This window comes from Pristiophorus japonicus, chromosome 15 (assembly GCF_044704955.1).
Source record: "Pristiophorus japonicus isolate sPriJap1 chromosome 15, sPriJap1.hap1, whole genome shotgun sequence".
In the NCBI taxonomy this organism is placed as follows: domain Eukaryota; kingdom Metazoa; phylum Chordata; class Chondrichthyes; family Pristiophoridae; genus Pristiophorus; species Pristiophorus japonicus.
Window position 1 is genome coordinate 154323828 of NC_091991.1, and position 27227 is coordinate 154351054.

The 27227-nt window shown below is 43.5% G+C and overlaps 1 protein-coding gene across 1 annotated transcript in view; it reads left to right on the forward strand.

Moving 5' to 3' along the window:
- Positions 1-638: 638 nt before the first annotated feature.
- gsg1l (gsg1-like) overlaps positions 639-27227 on the forward strand; it is a 275343-nt gene continuing 248754 nt past the window's right edge. Inside the window, exon 1 of the mRNA XM_070856777.1 lies at positions 639-936. Coding sequence (XP_070712878.1) covers positions 639-936 — 298 coding nt within the window. The remainder of the gene's footprint in view (positions 937-27227) is intronic.

Consider the following 27227-nt stretch of genomic DNA (forward strand, 5'->3'; position numbering starts at 1 on the left):
TCTCCAAAAATCTCATCTTTTAATAAAATCCCATATTCATCTAACGAGCTGTCAGTCATATTTTCCACTAATCTATGTCAAGTGATAATATTTAAGAACATAAGAACATTTCAAACAATACATCATTTATATTCAGTGCGAAAGCAATGATTGATGTGGGGAAAGTGCAGTTGCATGTGCATTGTGCTGCCGTGCTGCACCGCACAGTAAACAGTTGGGCTGAATTTCGGATGGGCTTGGATACATATTGACGGTGGGTCCCGCACACCGCCAGGTGTCTGTCAAAGGGAGGCACTAGTCCCACTGCACCATGTGTTCTGCTGAAGATGATGCTGTGCCTCCAGCCTGGCCAAGGCGCAGCCTTTTCCCGTCTTCATTCCTCCTTCGATCTGGGACAGACACCTGCCGTGCACACTAATACTTCGGAAATGGGCACCCGGGAAAACAACATAGCGGGGACTCCCGACTTGAGCCAAGCGATGATTATGCAGCATTGATTTGTGTTGCTTACCTTGACAGAGCAGCTTTCTATGCAGACCGGAGAAAGTAGCTGTGTATTTTGTCCGAGGCTCTGGCCGTGAACACTCGCTCTCGATCCGAGGGGAGAAGTGGCAGGTGACAGCCACGTTGATGATACGATGAAAACCACCAGAAAATGTAGAGCCATGCTGGCGGTGGGGTTAAACTTGGTGGCTCTCTTCTTCTCCACAACTGCTTTCGTCACGACGTACTGGTGCGAGGGAACTCAGAAAGTGCCCAAACCGAAGTGCAGCAAGGAGATCACATTAAACTGCATCAACTTTAACAACACCGGCACCGCCAACAGCACCAAGCCCAAACTGGTCCATTACAGTTGGGACACGGGAGACAAGTTTTTCTTTCGCTATTTCCACACAGGGATTTGGTACTCCTGTGAAGAAAATATCAATGGGATCGGTGAGTGTGCTGATCATTGGCTGTGTCTCCCTCATTAGCGACTGTAAAGACTATTCGCCAGGTTTCATGCTGAAATGTTGCTCCCGTACACAGCTTTGTCGGTTAAATAGAAATACAAATTTGCATAAATAGTCAAAATACACCATTCATCTGCACAGGCTGTTCTTTTTTGTACAGGCATTTTTTTTTTGTTCTGTTCGAATTGCACATTTTACATCTAATCATGAAAATTGTAATACGCTGGAAAAGCAGGGGGTGGGTTGATTCCTTGATACTGGTCTGTCCTGTTGAGACTGCCAATAGTTTTAAGCTTTGGAGTGATGTGATTGACTAGATAGATATGAAAGAAAGACTTGCATTTATATAGCGTCTTTCACGACCATCGGACGTCCCAAAGCGCTTCTCAGCCAATGAAGTACTTGTTGAAGTGTAATCAGTGTTGCAATGTAGGAAAGGCAGCGGGCAACTTGTGCACAGCAAGCTCCCACAAACAGCAATGTGATGATGACCAGGTTTTTGTGATGGACCCAGCTACAGTGATATGGGGACAAAAACAAAATAATGCGGAGGCTGGAATCTGAAATAAAAACAGAAAATGCTGGAAATACTCAGCAGATCAGGCATCATCTGTGGAGAGATCCCTTATTAGGCTGTCAGAAGCTTTATTTTATGGAATTACAGCTCAGTGGAAATCATAGGTGGTTCAGAGTCGAGGAAGACTTGCTTCCACTCCAAAAATGAGTTCTCAGGTGACTGTACAGTCCAATGCAGGAATTACAGTCTCTGTCACAGGTGGGACAGACAGTGGTTGAAGGAAAAGGTGGGTGGGGAGTCTGGTTTGCCGCACACTCCTTCCACTGTCTACGCTTGATTTCTGCATGCTCTCGCCGACGAGACTCAAGGTGCTCAGCGCCCTCCCGGATGCTCTTCCTCCACTTAGGGCGGTCTTGGGCCAGGGATTCCCAGGTGCCGGTGGGAATGTTGCACTTTATCAAGGAGGCTTTGAGGGTGTCCTTGAAACGTTTCCTCTGCCCACCTGGGGCTCGCTTGCCATGTAGGAGTTCCGAGTAGAGCACTTGCTGGAGTCTCGTGTCGGGCATGCGGATGATGTGGCCCGCCCAACGGAGCTGGTCGAGTGTGCTCAGTGCTTCGATGCTGGGGATGTTGGTCTGAGCGAGAACACTGATGTTGGTGCGTCCATCCTCCCAGGGGATTGGCAGGATCTTGCGGAGGCAGCGCTAATGGTCCTTCTCCAGAAATAAAAAGAAGTTGGCATACATCATTTAAAATATATATAAAATTGAAGTTACAACACAGCAGCTCAAATTTGCCTCTTCCCTACTAAATTTATATAATATCTATACACATTTTGACCCAGGTTGAAAAAGCTGCCTTAAGTTTTGTAAACTTACTGCTGCTCACTGTAATTTGTGCATCACGAGTAGATTTTAATTTAATTTAACTTTCAGAGTAATTATAAACGAGACTGAAACAATTGGAAGTTGTTACAAATCCAACCAGAAAGCTTTGAGATAAAAAGAAAGACTAACTCATTTTCCTATCCTCTTCGGCTGCAGGTATGTTGCCGAAGGACTGGAGGACTGCTAACGTACTGTTGTTTAAAAAGCAAGAAAGGGGTAGACTGATTAATTGCAGACTAGTTAACCTAACTTCAGAAAGAAAGGCACGGATTAATCAAGGGCAGTCAGCATGGATTTGTTAAGTTAATGTTATGTCTGACTAACTTGAGTAAATCTTTTGAGGAGGTAACAAGGAGGGTTGATGAGGGTAGTGTGTTTAATGTAGTCTACATGGATTTTAGCAAGGCTTTTGACAAGGTCCCACACGGCAGACTGGTCAGAAACGTAAAAGCCGATGGGATCCAAGGGAAAGTGGTAAGATGGATCCAACATTTGCTCAATGGCAGGAAGCAAAGGGTTATGGTTGACAGGTGTTTTTGTGATTGGAAGGCTGTTTCCTGTGGGGTTCCGTAGGGCTCAGTGCTAGGTCCCTTGTTTTTGTGGTATATATCAATAGTTTAGACTTTAATGTAGGGAGCATGATTTAGAAGTTGGCAGATGGTACAAAATTAGCCTCATGGTTGATAGTGAGGAAGAAAGCAGTGGACTGGAGGAAGATATCAATCGACTGATGGACAGAAAAGTGCCAAATGGAATTCAATCTGGAGAATTGTGATATATTTGGGGACAGCTAACAAGGCAAAGGAATACACAATAAATGGTAGATACTGAGAAGTGTAGAGGAACAAAGGGACCTTGGAGTGCATGTCCACAGATTCCTGAAGGTAGCATGACAGGTAGATAAGGTGGTTAAGAAGGCATATGGGATGCTTTACTTTGTTAGCCGAGCATAGAATATAAGAGCAGTGAAGTTATGCTAGAACTGTATAAAACACTAGTTAGGCCACAGCTAAAGTACTGCGTACAGTTCTGGACATTACAGGAAGGTGTGATTGTACTAGAGAGAGGGTACAGAGGAGATTTATGAGGCTGTTGCCAGGATTGGAGGAAAGATTGGATAGGCGGGGGTTGTTTTCTTTGGCACAGATGAGGCTGAGGGGAGATTTAATTGAGGTGTATAAAATTATGAGGGACCTAGATATAGTGGGGAGAAAGGACCTATTTCCCTTAGCAGAGAGGTCAATAACCAGGGGCATGGATTTAAAGTAATTGGTAGAATGATTAGAGGAGAGATGAGGAGAATTGTTTTCATCCAGAGGGCGGTGGGGGTCTGGAACTCACTGCCTGAAGGGGTCGTAAGAGACAGAAACATTCATCGCATTTAAAAAGCACTTGGATATGCACTTGAAGGGCTGTAAATTACAAGGCTATGGACCAAGAGCTGGAAAATGGGATTAGGCTGGATAGCCCTTTTTTGGTCAGCACAGACACGATGGGCCAAATGGCCTCCCTCTGTGTCGTAAATTTCTATAATTCTAGAATTGTAAAGCAAAAACATAAAATGCCAGCTCATTGGTCAGCATTCAAAACAAAAAAATCTAGGCTAAAGTTTTGGGCATAACCCTTGGTCAGAATTAGTGCAGTTCTGATGAAAGGTTACACCTGAAATGTCAACCTGCCTTTATCCTTCACATACTCACGACTTGTGCAAAAAGATGAGTGCAGTTTCCGAAGATCGGCATTGCAGTAATATGATTGCATTATGCAGTGCTTTTTTGTGTTTTGATAAACTGGAAGGTTTGTCATCCTTGCAATTACTTGCGATTAGTGGATAAAGATATAAATGACAGCGCATAATTCTCATTACACTATGGCTTATTTTAAAAGGGTGCTGCAACCTTACCAGGCACTTTTTGGTCCAATCATGCTCCCTGGAACAGTAAGAAGCAGCTTCTGCCAGAAAATTACTCAGTCTTGGAGCCATTGTATTGACTAGCAAGAAAGTTTGTAAAGTTTAGTGATTCAGTTTGTGCATGTAATCATTTTATGAGCTTTTCAATTTTTTTTCTCAGAGATATTTGATATATATAAAATCCAAAGGAAAGGTTAGTCAGAAATGATTTCACTAGTGACAATGAAATCTTGCTTGCAAAGAAGCAAGTAATTGTAGCTGGAGTTTCACACCTCCAACTGGTGGTACCACTGTTTGATGTTGCATGTTGTTTGTCTGTAGTCTAGGCAGCAATGATGGTAGCAATGCACTCACACATTTTATGGTGAGCTGTGCTGCCCACCTCATTTAACATAGGTATCTACCCTAGTGAGGGTTCAAACGCAAACTTGTCAGTTGCCTTAACGACTTGGAGTGGGGTGGGAATTGGAGCCTTTTTGGAGTTGGATTGGCCTCAATTTATGGGGGATTGGAACTAAATCCTCAATAATAGATATGGTCATTTTGTATTTGAGCCAGGCAGGTGCGCAGTACTTCAGGCCACTGTGTATGATTGAACTGATACCTATGCTCAATGATGCCCTGGAGCGATAGATTTGTCAATGAGACTTGGATTATTCTTACTACGTTCTGGATAACTCTGCAATCCAATAACCTAAGAGGTAGCTTGTTCCTAGCTAGATAAGCAGTGAAACCGTAACACTGTGCAGTTACCCAGATAAGAATTCTATATACGAATGTGTAGCATAAAAAATAAAATAAGTGAGGTAAAAAGAAAGACTATAATGCTGGAAATCATGTGATATGTTTGCTGTTTTCAGGATTCTAAAGGGACTAGAAAGTGTAACCATGACAAGCTGTTTCATCTTGTGCAGAACAGCAGAAGCGGAGGACATGGACTGAGCTTGAAGGGGGGTACATTTTAAACTAATCTGCAGAAACAATATTTCAGTGAGTGAGGTGGTCAATCTATGGAACAAAGTCCCAAGGAAGATGGTGGGAACAGTTAATATTGATTCATTCAAATGCAAATGAGATAGATTTCATTCAGAAAATATTATTTTGGGGTACAATCTATCAGTAATTTGAGACAAGACATGGTAAAACTGGTGCGCTTGGGAGGAAAAAGGTGACTTTGGACCTTTGGTTCCCAAAGCTCTCCACCACTAGGATATCCCTTACATCATGTCTGGGTCTGCTGTAGACTAATTGATAGAGATTGGTTGCCATAATTAGTCAACAACTCCATTATCATTGTATCATGTGACTACCAGGATGTTTGAAGATGAATGAGATGGACCTTGGTCTTAGCAATTCCTATGTTGCCATGAGTTGGAAGCATAAATTCACCTAAAAGGGTATGATGCAGTATTTATTACAGACACCTAGCTACAGCCTGATTGGGAGCTAAATATTCCAAAAAGGACAAGGAAATTGGGAAAGCAGGAGGAGGAGTAATATTGGTAAAAGATACAAATACTGTAGTGGAAAGAGGCGATTAGTAAGGGTAATTGGGCAGTGGAGATTCTTGGGGTAGAGTTAAGAAACAGCAAAGGAAGCAAGGCTTTGGTAGGAGTTGGCTACCGATGTCCTTTTTTAAAATGTATTTGTTCATGGGTGTCGCTGGCAAGATCAGCATTTATTACCCATCCCTAATTGCCCTTGGGAAGGTGGTGGTGAGCCGCCATCTTGAATCACTGCAGTCCTTGTGGTACTCCCACAGTGACTTTGTCATAGCGGTTTGGTACAAATGAATGGCTTGCTAGGCCATTTCAGAGGGCAGTTAAGAGTTAACCACATTGCTGTGGATCTGGAGTCACATAAAGCCAGACCAGGTATTTTATTTTTATTCGTTCATGGGATGTGGGCATCATTGGCAAGGCTGGCATTTATTGCCGATCCCTAATTACCCTTGAGAAGGTAGTGGTGAGCCGCCTTCTTGAACTGCTGCAGTCCGTGTGGTGAAGGTACTCCCATAGTGCTGACTTTGTTGTAGTGGTTTGTTACAACTGAGTGGCTTGCTAGGCAGAGGGCAGTTAAGAGTCAACCACATTGCTGTGTGTCTGGAGTCACATATAGGCCAGACCGGGTAAGGACGGCAGATTTTTTTCCCTAAAAGGACATTAGTGAACCAGTTGGGTTTTTCCAACAAAACAGTAGTTTCATGATCACCATTACTGATACGAGCTTTTTCATTCCAGATTTATTTAATTAATTTAAGTTAAATTCCCCCAGCTGCCATGTTGGGATTCAAACTCACATCTCTGGATTACTAGTCCAGTAACATAACCACAACACCACCATACCCCTGAGTGTGTATATTATAGTGATATAATCAGGGATGGATCCATTCAGAGATCGGGGAAGCATGTAGCAAAACAATATGGTTATAATGAGAGATTTTAATTTTTACATAGACTGGGAGAAGCAGAACAGCTCAAGTAGTAAAAGCAATGCATTTGTAGACTGTTTTGAATTGACAAGGGAACATACCATACTAGATTTAATGATGAGCAATAAACCAATCTGACAATAAGGGAACATCTTGCAAATAGTGACCATAATATGATTGAATTCGATATTAGGTTTAGGAGGAAGAAGTGAGAGTCACAAGCCAAGGTTTTCACTTCAAATAAAGCTAACTTTGAAGTGATAAGAAATAAATAGCCTGCAGTAACCTGGGCTGAGCTGTTAATGGGTAAACCTACAGACACACAGTGGGAAGTATTCACATAAGTATTTGGTATATTTCAAAACCAGTACATGCCCCTAAAAGGTAGTGGCTCCGCTTGTGTAGTTAAGCAACTATGGTCGACAAATAAAGTAAGAGACAATATTAAACTAAAAGAAAATACACAAATCCGAGGAAAAGTTGAAATCCAACAGGCTGGGAGAGCTATAAAAAGTACCAAAGGGATACAAAGAAATTCCTAAGAGGTACAAAACAGTAATATGAAAAAACTTGTAAAATATATCACAATTATACTTTAAACAGTTTAAAAAAATAAATATATTAAGAAAAAGAAGTATAGTCCCACTAAAGATAGATGCAGTCAACACTATAATGGACAATAAGGAAATAATAGACGTGTTAATTAACAGTTTGTATTCATTTTCACAGTGGAGGAAGAACACAAAATGTCAGTGGTACAGGAAAAGTAAAAATAAGAAACTTAGTGGGTTCAACATCATTTTAAAATGTGAACGGAGAAAATAGTGGGACTTAAGATAGGCAACTCTCCAGGACCCGATGATTTCCAGCACAGGGTATTAAAGATATATATAAGAACATTGCACATTTCCAAAGCTCTCTAGATTCAGGAATTGTGCCTGAGGATTGGGAAATTGCAAATGTGAATCCATTATTTAAGAAAGGAAAAAGGGAGAAATATATAACAGGTGCCACATCGGAGGCTTATTAAGAAGATGGACACCCATGGAATTAAAGGGAAAGTGATGGTATGGATGCAAAATTGGTTCAGTGATAGGAAGCAGAGGGTTTTGGTAGATGGATGTTTTTCAGACTGAGAGGTGGTTTTCAGTTTTAGGTCCATTACTCTTTTCAATTTTTATAAACGATCTAGACTTGGGTGTAGGGAACAGCATTATAAAGTTTGCAGGTGATACAAAACTTGACAAAGTAGCAGATAATGATGAGGATAGTTATAGACTTCAGGATGACATAGACAGGATGGTAAATTGGGCAGAAGCATGGTAAGTGGAGTTCAATGCAGAGAAATGTGAAGTGATGCACTTAGGGAGGACTAATATGAAAAGACAGTATACTATAAATGGTACGATTTTAAAAAGTGTAGACGAGCAGAAAGACCTTGGTGTCCATGTACAGAGATCCTTAAAGGTGTCAGGGCAAGTTGATAAAGTCGTTAAAAAAAACCATATAGGTTACTCGGGTTTATAAATAGAGGAATACAATATAAAAGCAAAGAAATCATGCGGGAACTTTATAAATCACTGGTTAGGCCTCAGCTGGAGTATTGTGGACAATTCTGCGCATCACACTTCAGGGACGATGTAACATCCTTAGAATGGGTACAGGGCAAGTTTATCAGGATTTTACCAGGGATGAGTGATGTCATGTCTGTAAGCTTGTAATGTTTGTAGCTCCACACTGTGGATCTGGACATATTATGTACTGCAACTGCAGAGTGATAATGAACAGAACCAGGCAGATTTCCGGAGGCTTCCGAGATAGCTGCCTGCCATTTAGGAAGCTGTGTGGGCTTGTGCTCTGTAAATATATATCACATTTGGTGGCGAGATGGGATTTTTCAGATGATATAAAGCTTAAATTTTGTTGGTGAAGGATTCAGCCAGCCGACAGAGAGACTTTGGAAGTTTCTGTCTTTGGAAAAAGCTACAAAATCCGAGGTAAAATACAGCACACGGTGTGATTAGCTAGAGATTAAAATGGCAGGTGTAATCGGACATTTGGGGGAATATAGAAAAGACCGGGAACGTTTTAAAGCGTATGTGGATCAGCTAGAAATGTATTTCATTGCAAATAACATAATCGAAGTTCCAGACAATGCAGTCCAGAACCGGGCTGTGTAGGAACGTAAGAAAGCGATCTGCTTATCGGAGGCAGGGCCAGCATTATACGAAACCCTTGTAAATCTGCTTGTGCCGGACGAGCCAAAGGACACAACGCTTAAAGAGATTTTAATGAAGCTGGAGCAGCACTATAACCTCAAACCATTAGAAATTGCTGAAAGCTATCGTTTTGGGATTCGGAATCAAAAGACTGATTAAAGTATCAGTGATTACATTGCATTAAAAAAGCTATCGATGCACTGTAATTTTGGAAACTTTCAAAACCGAGCATTAAGGGATCGTTTTGTTTGTGGGGTGAAAAATTATGCGATCAGAAGGAAGTTATTGACGACGGATGACTTGACTTTTGAGATTGCTTGTCAGACAGCGAGGTCGATGGGCATGGCCGAACAATATTCCCGATAATTAAATAATAATTACGGTCGTCAGTCAACCGAGGTAAATCACCTGCAGGTTCAAAGTAAAAGACGGTGAGGGCCCAAAGTCTCAGAAACTGGAAATTTTAACAGAGCGTCGAAGTCGTGCTATAGGTGCTTGGGACAACACAGCAGAATACTTGCTTCCAAGATTCTACCAATATTAATCTGTATTCCAGTGCAATAGAAAGAGAAATAAGTGAAGACAGAGTGTTTCTTCTGCAGGAAGACTGAGCATCTTGCGAAGGCATGCCGACTGAAGGGTAAACCAACTTTTAAAGCTATGAGCCCAGCATTCAAAGCTATGAGTAGAAATCCTAAGAGACTACATAGCATGGAAGAAGAACAACAGGACGAGGAGATGTTAGAGTTACACGTCATCAGGAGCACAAAATTAACGGACAGCGATTCGGAAAGCATCAAAATCCACATAGATGTTGCGGGATTCAAGATACCAATGGAAATTGACACGGATGCATCTGTGAGTGTAGTACCGGAGTCACCATATCGCGACAAATTGCGTGATTTCCAACTGGAGAAAACCATGATAGAGCTGCGAGGCTACTCGGGAGATAAAATTCCTGTGGTAGGTCGTATCACTGTGCCAGTGAAATATAAAGATCAATTTCAGAACTTGCCTCTAATAGTAGTGAAAGGAGACAAGTCTGCCTTACTAGGAAGAAATTGGTTGAGCCCATTGAAGCTGGATTGGAGTAAGATTTTCTGTGTGGAAGCGAGATTTTCATCAACTGATGAGGTTATCGAGAAATATCCGAAGGTGTTCTGCGAAACGGGCAGTCCGATCCAAGGCTTCAAGGCGAGTGTCAGGTACAGAAGGACGCTAGATCGGTTTACTACAAGCCACGTTCCGTATCATATGCATTCAAGGAGAAAGTTGAGCAAGAACTCAAAAGACGAGAGACTGAGAACATTATTTGAAAGATAGATCGATGTAATTGGGCTACACCCGTTGTTGTTGTACCTAAGTCCGATGGTAAGGTAAGATTGTGTGGTGATTATAAAGTAACCGTAAACCAGGTTCTAGAGGGTAATGTCCCCAATACATTGCCGAATATAGAAGATTTGTTCACAACACTGACAGGAGGCCAGATCTTCTCAAAACTGGATCTTACAAATGCCTACTTATAGCTTGATCGAGATGAGGAGTCCAAGTCATGTTTGACTATAAATACTCATCTAGGCCTATATCAATTTAATAGGCTACCATTTGGAGTGTCTTCCGCCCCTGCCATATTCCAAGGAGTGATGAACCAGATTTTGCAAGGTATTGAAGGGGTAGTATGTTATTTGGATGACATACTAATTTCAGCACCAAATAGGCAAATTCCTAATAACATATTGAATGAAGTCCTCAAACGGCTAGACAAGCACAGAGTACGAATGTCTGCTTGTAAGTGTGAGTTATTTAAAAACTCAGTGGAGTACTTAGGGTACAGAGTAGACAAAGATGGTTTACATCCTACCATGGAAAAATTGGATGCAATTAGAAATGCACCCACTCCCAGGAATGCCACTGAACTTCGTTCATTCTTGGGTCTTTTGAACTATTATGGGAAGTTCCTACCAAATTTGTCTACAGTATTACATCCACTGAATGAACTTTTGAAAAAACAGATCCATTGGAAGTGGTCAAAAGAATGCGATACAGCATTCATGGAGTGTAAAAGCAAATTGGTAGAGAGCACCATGTTAGTTCACTATAACATATCTAAGGAGATTAAGCTAGCATGTGATGCCTTTCCATATGGAGTTGAGGCAGCAATCTCTCATGTATTAAGTAGTGGGGAGGAGAGACCAATTGCTTTTGCTTCACGCACTCGCAGTGCCAGTGAGAGTAATTATGCACAAATTGAAAGGGAAGCTTTGGCATTAATTTTTGGGGTCAAGAAATTTCACAAATACTTGCATGGTCGTAAGTTTGCCATCGTTATGGACCATAAGCCCCGAACAGCAATCCTCCATCCAAAGTCCCCAGTTCCAACATTAGCTGCAGCCCGAATGCAGAGATGGGCTTTGGTTTTGTCAGCATATACATATGATATTGAATACAGACGATCAGCTGATCACAGTAATGCTGATGCAATATCTAGATTGCCTTCTCCATCACAAGTTACACCCGATAGGGAAGAAGTGTTTTATTTTTCATACATTGATGAACTGCCAGTCACAGCTGAAGAGATTGGTAGAGCAACCAAACGTGACCCAGTGATGTCAAAGGTGTACGAGTATATTGCAAATGGATGGCCAAACAAAGATACACATCCATTCATCATTCGTAAGAATGAATTATCAGTCGATAAAGATTGTATCATGTGGGGTGCAAGAATGATTATAACAAATAAATTCAGGTCCAAATTATTAGGAGACCTCCATGACCAGCACCTGGGAATGTGCTTGACCAAGAGTTTTGCACACAGTTACTTATGGTGACCAGGTCTTGATAAAGATATAGAGTACATCGCGAGTCAGTGTACGACATGTCAATCGGTAAGCAAGCAACCACCATCAGTACCATTACAGCCAAGGAAATGGCCTCCCAGGGTGTGGCAAAGGATACATATTGATTTTGCTGAGTTAGAAGGACAACAATTGTTCATTGTGATTGATAGCCATTTGAATTGGGTTGAGGTGTTTCCAATGTGGAAAATAACAACAAATAAAACATTGGACATTTTGCGAAAATTATTTTCTTCATTTGGCCTACCTGAAGAGTTTGTTTCAGATAATGGACCACAATTTTGTTCAGAAGAATTTGCATAATTCACGAGCAAAAATGGTGTGAAACATACCAAGGTTCCACTATACCATTCTGCATCAAATGGTGCAGCAGAGCGCACTGTACAAATTGTAAAACGTGCCCTCATAAAACAAATGTTAGATCCAAATCCAAGGAAACGACAATTGTCATTGGATCACAAATTGGCTAATTTTTTGATTACATATCGAAATACTCCTCATTAAAGTACTGGTAGAACACCAGCAGAGTTGTTTCTCAAACGAGAGCCACGAACCAGATTCTTGTTGTTAAAACCAAATTTGGCACAGTCCGTAGAAGAGACACAATTAAGACAGAAAGAGAATCATGATCGAGATAGAGTAAAAGAGAGAAGTGTGAAATTAAACCAGAAGGTGAGAATGAAGAACCATCACCATAAATGGTTAAAGTGGTTACCAGGAAGAGTGGTGAAGATATGTGGTCCTCGCACATATTTGGTGAAGATGTTTGATAATGGACAGGATGGGTTTGTTCATATTGATCATATTTTACCTACAGACATGGAAGGAGTTGAAGGTGGGAATGATTCAATTACTTCTGACTCATCAGATAGTTTTGATACACCAGTAGCAAATCCTAAATCCAATGTACTGGAAACAAATCCAGGAGAGAATCAGAATGAAAGTCTGAGTCCGAGTCAGGAAAACAAAGTGCCTGAAGTTAGAGTGAGTTCAAATGAAAATCAAGGAAATCCCGTGGAGGAAAATGTTCCTCAGGATGAGCCTCAAATGAGTGTGAAATCGACACCAGGTTTGGCAGGTTCTGTTCGAGAGCGAAGGTATCTCTTCGAAACAGAAAACAAATGGTAAAGTTAAATTTGTAAATATGAAGAAAAAAAATAAGTCTGTATCCTGTGTTACGTATAAACATGAAAGTTATGTATGATGTTTGTTATAATAACTTCTTCATTAAGGAGGGAGAAGTATAATGTCTGTAAGCTTGCAATGTTTGTAGCTCCACACTGTGGATGTGGACGTATTGTGTACTGCAACTGCAGAGTAATAATAAACAGAATCAGGCAGATTTTCAGAGGCCTCCGAGAGAGCTGCCTGCCATGTAGGAAGCTGTGTGGGCATGTGCTCTGTGAATATATCACAAGGGACTTCAGTTATGATGAAAGGTTGGGAAAGTTAGGTCTGTTCTCCTTGGAACAAAGTAGATTAACAGGTGACCTAATAGAGGTTTTCAAGATGTTAAGAGGTTTTGATAGACTAAACTTTTCCCTCTGGCGAGTGGGTCAATAACCAGAGGTCATATTTACAAAATCATTGGCAAAAGATCTAAAGGGAGATGAGGAGAATTTTTTTTACTCAGCTGCCGGGAACACTCTTAACGGAAAAGGTGGTAAAAGCTGATCCTATCAATAATTTTAAAAGTGAGTTGGACAGGTACTTGAGGATGAGGAACTTACAGGGTTATGGGCAAATACAGGGTTGGGGGAGGATGGCTACGGTCAAAAAGTGGGGATGTGGGACGAAGCATGACTGCTCTTTCAAATAGCCAGCGCAGGCATTACTGGCCTAATGGCCTCCTTCTGTGCTGTAAGTTTCTATGATTCTTTGAACTACAAACCTGTCAGTTTAAATCCATTGTGGGGAAGTTACTGGAATCTATCATCAGAGACAGGGTGACTGAACACTTGGATAAGTATGAGCTGATCAGAAAGAGTCAGTATGGATTTGTGAAGGCTAGGTCATGTCTGATCCAGTTGAATTTTTTGAGGAGGTCATTAGCATGATAAATAGGGCAGTGTATATCAAAGTTATCTATATGAACTTCCAGAAAACATTTGATAAGGCACTGCACAAGACATTATTTGCACAAATTAATTGGAGGATTGGAGGAAACCTTGTGACATAACTTTGGTAATTGGTTGGGAAGTAGGGGACAGAGAGTAAGGATAAAATTCAGAACACAGGGGTATGATCTTAAAACTAGAGCTAGGCCACCTTGAAGTGAAATCGTTTAGTTTAGTGGAAATCTGGAGCTTATTCCTCTAAAAGACTGTCGATGCTTACCTCGGGAGCCTCTTGTCAACAAGAGCAGACATTGATGCGGAGATCCAACACCGCCTCCAGTGTGCCAGTGCAGCCTTTGGCCGCCTGAGGAAAAGAGTGTTCGAAGACCAGGCCCCTCAAATCTATCACCAAGCTCATGGTCTACAGGGCTGTAGTAATACTTGCCCTCCTGTATGGATCAGAGGCATGGACCATGTACAGCAGACACCTCAAGTCGCTGGAGAGATATCAACAGCGATGTGTCCGCAAGATCCTGCAAATCCCCTGGGAGGACAGGCGCACTAACATCAGTGTCCTTGTCCAGGCTAACATCCCCAGCATTGAAGCAATGACCACACTCGATCAGCTTTGCTGGGCAGGCCACATAGTTCGCATGCCAGACACAAGACTCCTTAAGCAAATGCTCTATGCGGAGCTCCTTCACGTCCAAAGGTGGGCAGCGGAAACATTACAAGGGTACCCTCAAAGCCTCCCTGATAAAGTGCGCCATCACCACTGACACCTGGGAGTCCTTGGCCGAAGACTGCCCTAGGTGGAGAAAGTGCATACGGGAGGGCATTGAGCTCTTCGAATCTCAACACTGAGAGTGTGAAGAGGTCGGGCGCAGGCAGCGGAAGGAGCGTGCGGCAAACCAGTCCCACACACCCCTTCCCTCGTATTGGATTGTTCAGCCATCAGAGAACTCACTTCAGGAGTGAGAGCAAGTCTTTCTCGATTCTGAGGGATTGCTTATGATGATGATGAGATGTTGAGTCAATTGAAATGTGATGTCTGAGATGGATAGATTTTGCGGGGGGTAAGAATATCAAAGGATACAGAACAAAGGCGGGTAAATGGTGTTGATCTACAGATCTGCCATGATCTAATTGAATGGCAGAACAGGCTTGAGGGGCGAATGGCCTACTCCTGTTCCTATATTCTTCTGCTCTATGCTGGTTAACTTTATAGCATTAGCTGATTAAACTTCCACAGTATGGATTCCTAAGGCTTGGCTCTTGCCAACCTGCATCTAAGTTCTCCTAGCTAATGTAATGGGTGTGCCCCTATGGAGAGAGGATGCACACTCTATATCAGATAAATAAAAACTCTACTTATGTGGATGTCTTAGTCAGTTGGTTTGGAGACTCTTATGGTGATGGTTTTCTGCATGAATCAAGCAGTTAGGTAGTAAAAAAGTGTTCCTATTAATATGATGTCAGCTGTATACAGTGCAATGTACTGAAATGGGAATTACAGATTTAAATGTTAAAATCTTTGCCATTTAGACCTATCTAGTGGACCAGAGTATTTTGCCTTTCTTTTGTATTTTTTTCTTTTTGTTTAGCACAATGGTTTTCTCTCAGGTTAATCATGGTATCAGGAAATATGTGCAAAAGGAAGAGGTGTGGCTTCACAATTATAAACAAAACATCGAATCAAAATCATGCTACAATACCTCTCTCACTACCACTACAATCCAATTTAAGGCCAATACATATAAATTAATAAAAGATACTTGCAAACAGCATCTATTACCTGCCGAATTACCAATTCAAAACACAATCCAATTAATCCCAGAGCCCTGGGATAACAAGGCACAGCAACAAAAGCTTTGTGCATGCCTAGTGAAAGTCTTACATTTAATTTCTGGTCTGTGCTGTGTTAGCTGATCTCAACCAGAGTGGCCTTTTGGGTGCCACAAATGGCTGGATAACTCTTGGTCGGCTGGCGCCGACACGATGGGCCGAAATGACCTCCTTCCATGCTGTAAATTTCTATGATTCTATGAAATGGCCGCAGTGGAAAAGGAGAAATCTGCCAGGGTTCCAACCCCTGTTTGATTGCCAGTCATTTCCACTGGAAAGTCCTTGGCCCAGATTTTGCTGAAAATATATTGGCATCTGAAACACCCATGCCAGTATTAATGTGCAAATCATCTAGTAGCTTATGGTGAGGAAGCGACACTCCGTGCGTTGTGAATCAGCACAGACAGCTGGACGATTTGCACCGCACCGCTATTAGATTCTCAAAAATGCCATCTCGCCCTTAACCTCCCCGTGATTTTCATGATGTTGCTGTATTTGTGCATTAAACTTACCACAGAAAGTTAAGTCGAGTGATTAACAGTAAGTACCCTTTTAACAATATGATAATTATAACTGGCTGCCAATCAACTTCTCTTGCGCAGAACGTGAACAATTGTAAGTGTGGAGTCGTATTCCTTCCTTCAGGTTGTGAATTGCTCTTGGAGATTTTAAAAATGTCAAATTTTAAATTAAATTTTTTTTCTTACTTTACCTTTTCTGTCTATTTTCTCTCTTAATCCAATCTTCCTTCCCTCTTTAATTTTCTTTCTGTACCTGATTTGACATTGAATCCACCCACTCGAATTCACCTTCCTTCTTTTTATTTCTCTATCCTTAAATTTCATTGGTTAAGGAAGTACACGGTTGGTCCCATCGATCACCAAGGTCCCAGATGCCCTGTCGCTCTCGCTGCGCCGTTATCAGCTCGCACACACAGCAACATTGTAGGCAAAAATTTGAAAACCTAAACGTGCACAAATAAGTCTAACAGGGCACGCTCCAGCAAAATCTGGGCCCACGTAAATGGATGTTGATATCCACACGATTAAGTTAAGCTCTGTTGCTTTCGAATAGCTAGCAAACACTCTCTAGGCTCACTTATGACAGACAGTGGTTGAAGGAAAGGGTGGGTGGAGAGTCTGGTTTGCCGCACACTCCTTCCGCTGTCTGCGCTTGTTTTCTGCATGCTCTCGGCGACGAGACTCGATGTGTTCAGCGCCCTCCCGGATGCTCTTCCTCCACTTAGGGTGGTCTTTGGCCAGAGACTCCCAGGTGTCGGTGGGGATATTGCACTTTATCAAGCAGGCTTTGAGAGTGTCCTTGAAATGTGTCCACTGCCCACCTGGGGCTCGCTTGCCATGTACGAGTTCCGAGTAGAGCACTTGCTTCTCGTGTCGGGCATGCGAACAATATGGCCTGCCCAACGGAGCTGGTCGAGTGTGATTAGTGCTTCAATGTTGGGGACGTTGGCTTGATCAAGAAGACTGATGTTGGTGCGTCTATCCTCCCAGGGAATTTGCAGGATCTTGTGGAGACATCGTTGGTGGTATTTCTCCAGTGATTTGAGGTGTTACTGTATGTGGTCCACGTCTCTGAGCCGTACAGGAGGGCGGGTATCACTACAGCCCTGTTGATCATGAGCTTGGTGCCAGATTTGAGCGCCTGATCTTCCTCAGGCGGCCGAAGGCTGCGCTGGCGCACTGGAGGTGGTGTTGAACCTCGGCAATTACCAGATTAGTAAAACCAGTGGCTAAGACTGTAGCTATATATATTGACAAATGATTCAATGGGCCGTAATTTGTCGTGCCCGTAGGGGCTGTGCAAATTACGGGTTTTCGCACAGGAAAACCCGGAACTTACAATCTGTCAAGAATTTTATTGACAGATCCAGTGCATCCCCAGGAAAAGAGCATCCACGGGCGGAGAGTTGACTATTTGCCAAGCTTCTGCCCAGTGGATTCCTGTGAAATTCTTAAGCCTGGTAAAAGCAAGCATAGGGCCTGCTTTTACCAGCGTAAGAGTTTAAAAAAACATAAAAATAAAATTGTATCAATCATTTATGCATTAAATACCCTGTGCAATAAGGTAAGATTATTTTTAGCCCCATTAAAACATGTAAATTTATTTTTCAAAAAATTACATTTTTTTTTTAAATATTTGATTAAATGCCATTTTAATTCAGGCTCAATTTTCCCCAGTTATCTGTGCCGTTTGTTTGGCGTAAATTAAAATATCCAAGTTTCCCCACTTCTGCACCAGCATAACTCAGTTAGGTATGATTTTTTTTAAGTTCATTTTTTTTTTTCGTTCATAGCGTAACCTGATGTCTGCGCCAGTTTTTCACATTTAAGCAAGTTTGGCCAACTTACATTTCTCCTAGGACGGCATATGTGACCACTCCCAAAAAACCTTCTGGGCACTTAATTAAAACCAGCGCACATTAAAAAATTGGCGCAGAAAGGCTCCATTGTTTTTAGGCAAAGTTTTGGAGGGAGTCAAGGAATATGCATCATGAAGCTTAATTTTTTCAAAATCAAAAGGGAGAAAATGGAAATCTAATGCAATTCTTTAATTTTTGATTTTTTTTCAAAGTACCATCTCCTCACCGGGCTTGAGAATCGGAGCGTCGGCCGGCAGAATCGATCCCTCGCCTGGACAAAGGGGCTCGGGGCTCGACTTCAAAAGAAGCCTGGAGGGTGTGTGGTGGTGGGGTGGAAGCCGAACTGAAGGGATGAGAACACTTACACATACAGCAACTTCAAAACAAACCTTGGGTGGAGGGGAGGGGGTGCGGTTTATGGTGGATGCCGAGCCCCTGTGTCCGGGCGAGGGAGTGATTCTGTCGGCCGACCCTCGAGCCCGGTGAAGAGACGTTCGGTCGATGGTGCTTTGAAAAAAATCTAGAATTAAAGAGTTGCATTAGATTTCGTTGCCCCAAATGTCTTCATTAAATGCCTAGCTTCCCGTTCTAAGCAAGCCTATTACACATGCACAGACCAGGGTGTGGTCCATACTAGGGCGTCAACCTTGGCGAGACAGAGAGAGGAAAGAAGGTTTGAGTGCTTTGTCCTGCTGTTTTGAGCTTCTTGCAAAGCTACAATTTAATTATGGGCACAATATTGACAATGCCATACCTCGTGCAAGCCTTCTGCATGATGTGCTGCAGAGGAGACGATTGATTCGACATCATCGCATGAGGAACCTCAGAGCACGTAGGATGATGGGCAGGAGTTTACCCATGTCAGGTATATCAAGACAGGCGTTCATGCCTGCACCTGAGTGATGCAGACTGTGTGAGAAGGCTGCGTTTCCACAAAGAAGTTGTAACCGAGATCTGTGAGTTAGTAAAAGCAGACCTGCAACCTAGAGGCATCAGGAGGACTGCATTGTCACTTGAAGTAAAGGTTACAGCTGCACTTTCATTTTATGCATCTGGATCATTCCAGGCCACAACTGGGGATGTGTGCGTCATTTTTCAATTTCCAACACATAGCTGCATTCGACAGGTGACTGCTGCACTATATGCCTGGAGGAATGACGACATAAAATTCCCCATGACCACCCAGGCAATGCGTGATAGGACTGTGGGCTTCTCCATGATTGCTGGTACAGGTCTGCATTGATTGTGCCCACATCGCATTGTGAGCACCTTTGGATTCCGAGATGTACAGGAACAGAAAGGGTTTCCACTCAGTGAACGTGCAGCTCGTCTGTGTCGACATGCATCGCATTAAGTCAGGTGACGCGAGATACCATAGGAGCACCCATGATGCATTCATCCTATGCGAGAGCACTATATCTGCCATGTTTCAGCAGCAGCCAGAAGGGCAGAGCTGGCTGATGGGAGTCAAAGGGTACGGCCTCACCACCTGGCTCATGACGCCCCTATGCGTAACCCAGACAGAAGCTGACCTGGAATACAACACGCAGCATAATAGAGAGGACCATTGGCATCTTGAAGCAGCGTTTCTTATGCCTGGACCATTCCAGAGGCTACATGCAATACTCCCCTGAAATTGTCGGTCAGTTCACTGTTGTGTGCTGCATGCTGCATAACTAGGTCATCATATGGCAACAGCTGCTGGTAGGGTAGAAGACCCACCTGAGGTGAGAGTGACTGATGATGAGGAAGAACATGCAGATGATGAGGAGGAGGAGGACAAGGAAGCCATGCAACTATCTGAACCCGGAGCATGACGGCGGAGGAGGGCGGGCCGTCGTGCCCCTTTAACAATTGCTCGAGCCTTGCGCCTGAAGCTCATCCGTGAACACTTTGCTGCCTGAAGGCTCAATGACAACTATTCCACATGGACCATGTTTACTGTTTGGACCTGTTCCGTACTGTTGTGTTGTGTTAATGGAACAAATAATGGAAATTATTCTTCTTTAGTTCAAAAAGTTGCGTTAATAATGGAACAAATAATGGAAATGATTCAGTTATAATTTAAAATATATTTTATTCAAATGTTTAACACTTGTTTATACTTAACTTTAATAAAAATATTCTTGTATCAAACTTTAAAGTTTTCAGTTAAGATCACTTACAAACTTTAAGATCACTTACAAATGTTAAGATCACTTAAAAACTTTAAGATCACTTACAAATGTTAAGATCACTTAAAAACTTTAAGATCACTTACAAACGTTTAAATTTCCATCACTTACAAACATTTTTTAATTTGAGAACAGTTACAACAGTAACAACAATAACAACAACAACAACAGCAACAGCAGCAGCAAAGAAAGGCTGCACCCATCTCTCCTCCACCTTATACTAAGACCGCCCGCTGCGCTTGGTCTTGGTGACTCCACCCCTGCCCGCAGGCGGTGGCACAGCGTTTCTCAGATTGGTACCAAGCTTATTCTTTCGAGCATCTCGGGTCATGCGCACTTCTTGATGGGGGGGGCGTGGACAGGCAGTAATGTGGAAGGCCCAACTTGGGCCTCTTCAGAGGCTGGTCTGGGGATTGGAGTGAGAGTGGCTGTTGATTCCGTCAATGGCTGCGGGGTTTGGGCGTGTTCCCTTATTGCAGCAGCTAACTCTGACATTCCCTCCCTCATGTGCCCTGACAGTGTGTCAACTACCTACAACATTCCCTCCTTCATGTTCTCCGATAGTGTGTCAACTACTTGCAACATTCCCTCCCTCATGTTCTTGGACAGTGTTCCCTTTTCTCATAAGAGTGTTATTACTTCTCCCGACAGTCTCGATACCTCACCACCCACCCCAATGATGGTGTCCAGGAGTGATCGCGTAAGGTCAATGCTCTCCCCACTCATTGCCATCATCTGAACCACATCTGTTAGATCCTGCACCGAGCTCTCCTTACCCTCCTCACCCTGGGTGTGGACACGCTGCACCCCACTGGGACCTGCAGCCTTGGACTGTGCAAAACCATGGAATGTCCCAACACACGTACCACTCAGGAAAGGAGCTGGCACCTCAATGGGTAGCACTAGGAACTCCTCCAGAGTGAGTACAACAGTGGAGGCTTCATCCTCCTCCTTCCCCTGCCCCTCCCCCTCACCCCCATGCTCTTGATCTGGAGGGTGGGATTGGAAGATGTTCTCCTCTTCAGGCTCGTCCTCGTCTGAATCTTCTTCTGCATTGGCTTCAGCCTTGTCAGGGTTGGCCTCAAGTTCTGCAAAATATAACAGAACAGGCAAATGGTTAGCAGCAGAGGAGGGGGCAGGGTGGCATGATTATGCTCACACCACGTGAAGGACCACGATGAATGATAGCACATTGCATCAACCAAAGCGTAGCTGACAGAGACAGCCCTGCATGGTTAGCCCGTGCAGTACTTGACTTTTAGCAAAGACAGAATGTAAAATTTGCAGGACTTGCCCTCTCCCTCGAGTGTGGACCCAGCTTGTGCAGTGGTGGGTGCATTTCTCCAGGCAGGACCCATCAAAGCAGCCACCCTGCTTTCCAAGGGTGTCAGTGGGCGCAGATTTGCCAGGGCACCTCCTGTTCTATTTCTTTCTCTTTTGATATGTGCCACTTTCCTTCGCAAGATGAAAATATAACTTTTTGGAGAGGGTGTCTTTCTGCTGGGTGGGACATACAGCTGGTCACATTTACAATTGCAATTCCAGTGAATAAATGAAAATATTACTTACACTAACTACTTGACCAAGATCCTGCCACTTCTTTTTGCACTGGCCTCCAGACCTCAGGGTGGTCACCATTGCACAGTAATCATCTGCAAGTTGCTTCCAACGTTTCTTTTGGTGAAACTTTTATGTGACCTCTGCTGGTGTCCAACTCGTGCCTCAATTACAGTAACCAGTGCCTCCACTTCATCCTGTGAGAAATTCTTGGTCCTTGAGTCGTGTTGCATATTGCCGCTCCGATTTTTCCAATCAGAATTAAAGTTCTCACACACAACTGACTCTTTAAAAATGGGTGAATGCAGACTGGGAGATGTACTGGGCATGCACACCCATAGCAGTCACATAACAAATGTCATTTTTTTCACGCATGCGCAGCTGGGGGAGGGGGGGGGGGGGAGGGGTCATTGTCTTTTCAGCGCAGACTTTAGGCTCCACCCCCCGAAGCTAAAGAACACACTGCGCGGCGCCAATTAAAAAAATTAAAACGGGGAAACTTGCAAGTTATTTTTTTGGAGTAGACATGGCCAAAAAAAAACGTGGGCAACTCTTGAAATACGCCAAAAAACGGCATTGGGGAAAACTGAGCCCGTAATGTTTTATTTTATTTATTTGAAGTTTAAATGTATTTTTGGGGGGGTATTCCCATTCATGCTTATGGGGTTTCTGTACCTACGAAATCCCCATAAGCATGAATGGTGATTCTCTTCTTTCATTCGTTGGGCTGGCCCACGTGATCCCAGGGATGCTCGCGAAGCGTGGGCGCTCCTGAGATATGTGGGCCTCTACCCGCATGGACCGGGAGAGGCCCAGGACCGCGAATCTCCATATCTCCCGGACCACCAAATATACGGGCATTTTATTTGCGGACGGGAAGTCTCCGACCGCAAATTCAGGGCCATTATTTGTGGGTTAGAGAATCATTGTTTTACATATTCATAAATGTATGTGTAAATCGAGTAGATGAGTATAATTAGCTGGGTTCAGTAACATAGTACTACTTGGTGTATTTTCTCTCCCCATCACAAACTCCATTCCCTAGCCACTGACTCCATCCCTCTCATTAGCATCTGTCTGAGGCTGAAACAGACTGTTTGCAACCTTGGTCTCATATTTGACACTGAAATTAGCTTCTGAGTACATAGCCAAACCATAACTAAGACCGCCTATTTCCACCCCCGTAACATCCCTCATCTACACCCTGCCTCACCTCATCTGCTGCAGAAACCCTCATCCATACCTCCAGACTTGACTACTCCACCGCACTCCTGGCTGGCCTCCCACATTCTACCCCAAGTAAACTTGAGGTCATCCAAAACTCGGTTGCCCGTGTCCTAACTTGTGTCAAGTCCCCTTCACCCATCAGCCCTGTGCTCGCTGACCAACATTGACTCCCGGTTAAGCAATGCCTTGATTTCAAAATTATCATCCTTGCTTTAAAATCCCTCCATGGCTTCGCCCCTATTTCTGTAATCTGCTCCAGCCCCACAACCCCCTGAGATATCTGCGCTTCTCTAATTCTGCCCTCTTGAGCAACCCTGATTATAATCGCTCAGCCATTGATAGTTGTGCCTTCTGTTGCCTAGGCCCCAAGCTTTGGAATTCCCTGCCTAAACCTCTCCACCTCTCTACCTCTCTTTCCTCCTTTAAGATGCTCCTTGAAACCTACCTCTTTGACCAAATCTACCCTAATTTCTCTTACGTGGTTCGATGTCAAATTTTTGTCTTAGAGCATGCCTGTGAAGCGCTATATAAATACAAGTTGTTATTATTATTGTATTAAAGAATGAGGGTGACCTGCAACTGTTTACACACATGAATAGTTATTGTGCTGGTTTTTAGTAGAATTATTGTACATGAAAATTACAAAGTATTCATTTTCAGAAAAGTAAGATAGAATTTTTACTGGTTCCTGTATTTTACATATCCTATCCTTTGAGCAACAGGAATGTTTGTTTAGAAAGGAGTACTGCGAAGTATTTTTAATAGCAAAGGTGAATACTGACACCTTTAACATCTAAGTGCCTCATTGGAATTCCAAGTGCATAATAATTACAATTTATCCTCCTATTTTAATAAAGATTTTTTTTGTCACTCAAAAATATGTTTCCAAATAATTCTCTTGTAAAACTAAACACCTTAATGAAGAGATGGCTTTCTAATTACACTGTGAATGCATATTGATTTAATATGCAATAATTTTACAGGTTGAAATGAATGAAAGGGAATTTATTGACGATAGCTGATAGACTGATGAGCTACATCAAATGTAAAAAATTCTGACAGTGGGAATTGACATCAGCTTGAGCAGTAAGACCTGGAAAAATACATTACAGAGACAATCTCTGTCTTTCTGAGTAGCTTGTCGAATTTCTTTTAACCTGTTCAATACTGAATGTTATGCATGGCGTTTCTGAGATATAGAAGGCTTTTTTTGTTATCTGATAGCTGCAGAAATTATTTTCTGTGTTGGCAAATGCTAGAAAGTAAAATTTAAGAAATGGTCTCCGCAGTATTCTCTGAATAACCATGCAAAAAGTTATCTTCTTTTTAGTTTTATGGTAAAATCTAGCTTCCACCCTCAAACGTTTAATACTTTGTTTACATTTCACATTCAAATAAAGCCATTTGAAGTCTCAGGTGCAAATATTGACGGGGTCAGTGAACACTGTAGCATTGTATGCTGCTTCCACCTGCTGGCCTGTTAACCTAGCAATAAAAGGATTGGCTTGAAAGTTTAACTTCTGATTTTTTCTCTTCATCCAGTATCCTTTAGGTGACTGATGTTTCGTTTCTAATGATTCTTTACCTGCCACAAGAAAGGCAGTCCTTCGGGTTACCTTGAAACTATTTGATTAACCTTGTCGATAATCTCATTGACTCCTAAAAACTTAACCAAATATTGACACTTGATTGATCCGTCTAAGACAAGTTACTGTGTTGTCTTCACTTCACTCTTCCCAGTGTACAACAACACCAACAACAACTTGTATTTATGTAGCATCTTTAACATAGTAAAACATCCCAAGGCGCTTCACAGGTGTGTTTTAAAACTAAACAAATAAATTTGACAGGTGTAAGGATAAACAGGGATCCATTTCGAATATGAAACTATGGCAAGTTTCTTTCTCAAAGGAATTTTTCAGGAAAATTAGTATTTTTAATTCTTCTAGTATTGTAAATATTAATCTTGTCTTTACATTGATAAGTCAATTTAACAGACCCAATCAACTTGCCAGATGGGGATCAAGTAGGGCTGCGTCATCGCATCAACCCTCTTCTTGATTTTCCTCGCTGCAAAGCTCCACCTCACGCTCAACAAGCTCCCCACTGGAGTGGAACTAAACTATAGAACCAGCGGGAACCTGTTCAATCTTTGTCGCCTCCAGGCCAGATCTAAGACCGTCCCAACCTCTGTCCTCAAACTACAGTACGCGGATGATGCTCGCGTCCGCACACATTCAGAGGCTGAACTCCAAGTCATCATCAACATCTTCATCGAGGCGTACGAAAGTATGGGCCTTACACTGAACATCCATAAGACAAAGGTCCTCCACCAACCTGACCCCGGCACACAGCACTGCCTCCCAGTCATCAAGATCCACGGCGCGGACCTGGACAACGTGGACCACTTTCCATACCAGCAAGGGCAGACATCGACGACGAGATTCAACACCGCCTCAAGTGCGCCAGCGCAGCCTTCGGCTGCCTGAGGAAAAGAGTGTTCGAAGATCAGGCCCTCAAATCAGGCACCAAGCTTATGGTCTACAGGGCTATAGTGATACCCACCCTCCTGTATGGCTCAGAGACGTGGACCATATACAGTAGACACCTCAAATCGCTGGAGAGGTACCACCAGCGATGCCTCCGCAAAATCCTGCAAATCCCCAAGGAGGATAGACGCACCAACATCAGCGTTCTCGATCAGGTCAACATCCCCAGCATCGAAGCACTGACCATGCTCGACCAGCTCCGTTGGGCGGGCCACGTTGTCCGCATGCCCGACACGAGACTTCTAAAGCAAGCGCTCTACTCAGAACTCCTACACGGCAAACGAGCCCCAGGTGGGCAGAGGAAACATTTCAAGGACACCCTCAAAGCCTCCTTGATAAAGTGCAACATCCCCACCGTCACCTGGGAGTCCCTGGCCAAAAACCGCCCGAAGTGGAGGAAGAGCATCCGGGAGGGCGCTGAACACCTCGAGCCTCGTCACCGAGAGCATGCAGAAAACAAGCGCAGACAGCGGAAGGAGTGTGCGGCAAACCAGACTCCCCACCCACACTTTCCTCCAAAGACTGTCTGTCCCACCTGCGACAGAGACTGTAATTCCTATATTGGACTATCATCATAGGCAGTCCCTAGGAATTGAAGAAGACTTGCTTCCACTCTTAGCATGAGTTCTTAGGTGGCTGTACAGTTCAATACGAGAACCACAGTCTCTGTCACAGGTGGGACAGATAGTGGTTGAAGGAAAGGGTGGGCGGGGAGTCTGGTTTGCCGCACACTCCTTCTGCTGCCTGCGCTTGATTTCTGCATGCTCTCGGATGCACTTCCTTCACTTAGTGCGGTCTTTTGCCAGGGACTCCCAGGTGTCGGTGCGGATGTCGCACTTTATCAGGGAGGCTTTGAGGGTGTCCTTGTAACGTTTCCGCTGCCCACCTTTGGCTCGTTTGCCGTGGACGAGTTCCGAGTAGAACGCTTGCTTTGGGAGTCTCGTGTCTGGCATGTGAACTATGTGGTCTGCCCAGTGGAGCTGATCAAGTGTGGTCAGTGCTTCAATGCTGGGGATGTTGGCCTGGACGAGAACGCTAATGTTTGTGTGTCTGTCCTCCCAGGGGATTTGTAGGATCTTGAGGCGACATCATTGGTGGTATTTCTCCAGCGACTTGAGGTGTCTACTGTACATGGTCCACGTTTCTGAGCCATACAGGAGGGTGAGTATTACTATGGCCCTGTAGATCATGAGCTTGGTGACAGTTTTGAGGGCCTGGTCTTCAAACACTCTTTTCCTCAGGCGGCCGAAGGCTGCACTGGAGGCAGGTTGGATCTCGTCGTCAATGCCTGCTCTTGTTGATAGGAGGCTCCCGAGATAAGGGAAATGGATCTTGATGTCAGGTAGGCAGTGCTGTGTGGCGAGGACAGGCTGTTGGAGGACCTTTGTCTTACTGATGTTTAGCGTAAGGCCCATGCTTTCGTATGCCTCAGTAAATACGTCGACCATGTCCTGGAGTTCAGCCTCTCTGTGTGCACAGACACAGGCTTGGTCCGCATACTGTAGCTCGACGACAGAGGTTGGGTGGTCTTGGACCTGACCTGGAGACAGCGAAGGTTGAACATGCTCCCACTGGTCCTGTAGTTTAGTTCCACTCCAGCGGGGAGCTTGTCAACTGTGAGGTGGAGCATGGCAGCGAAGAAGATTGAGAAGAGGGTTTGGGTG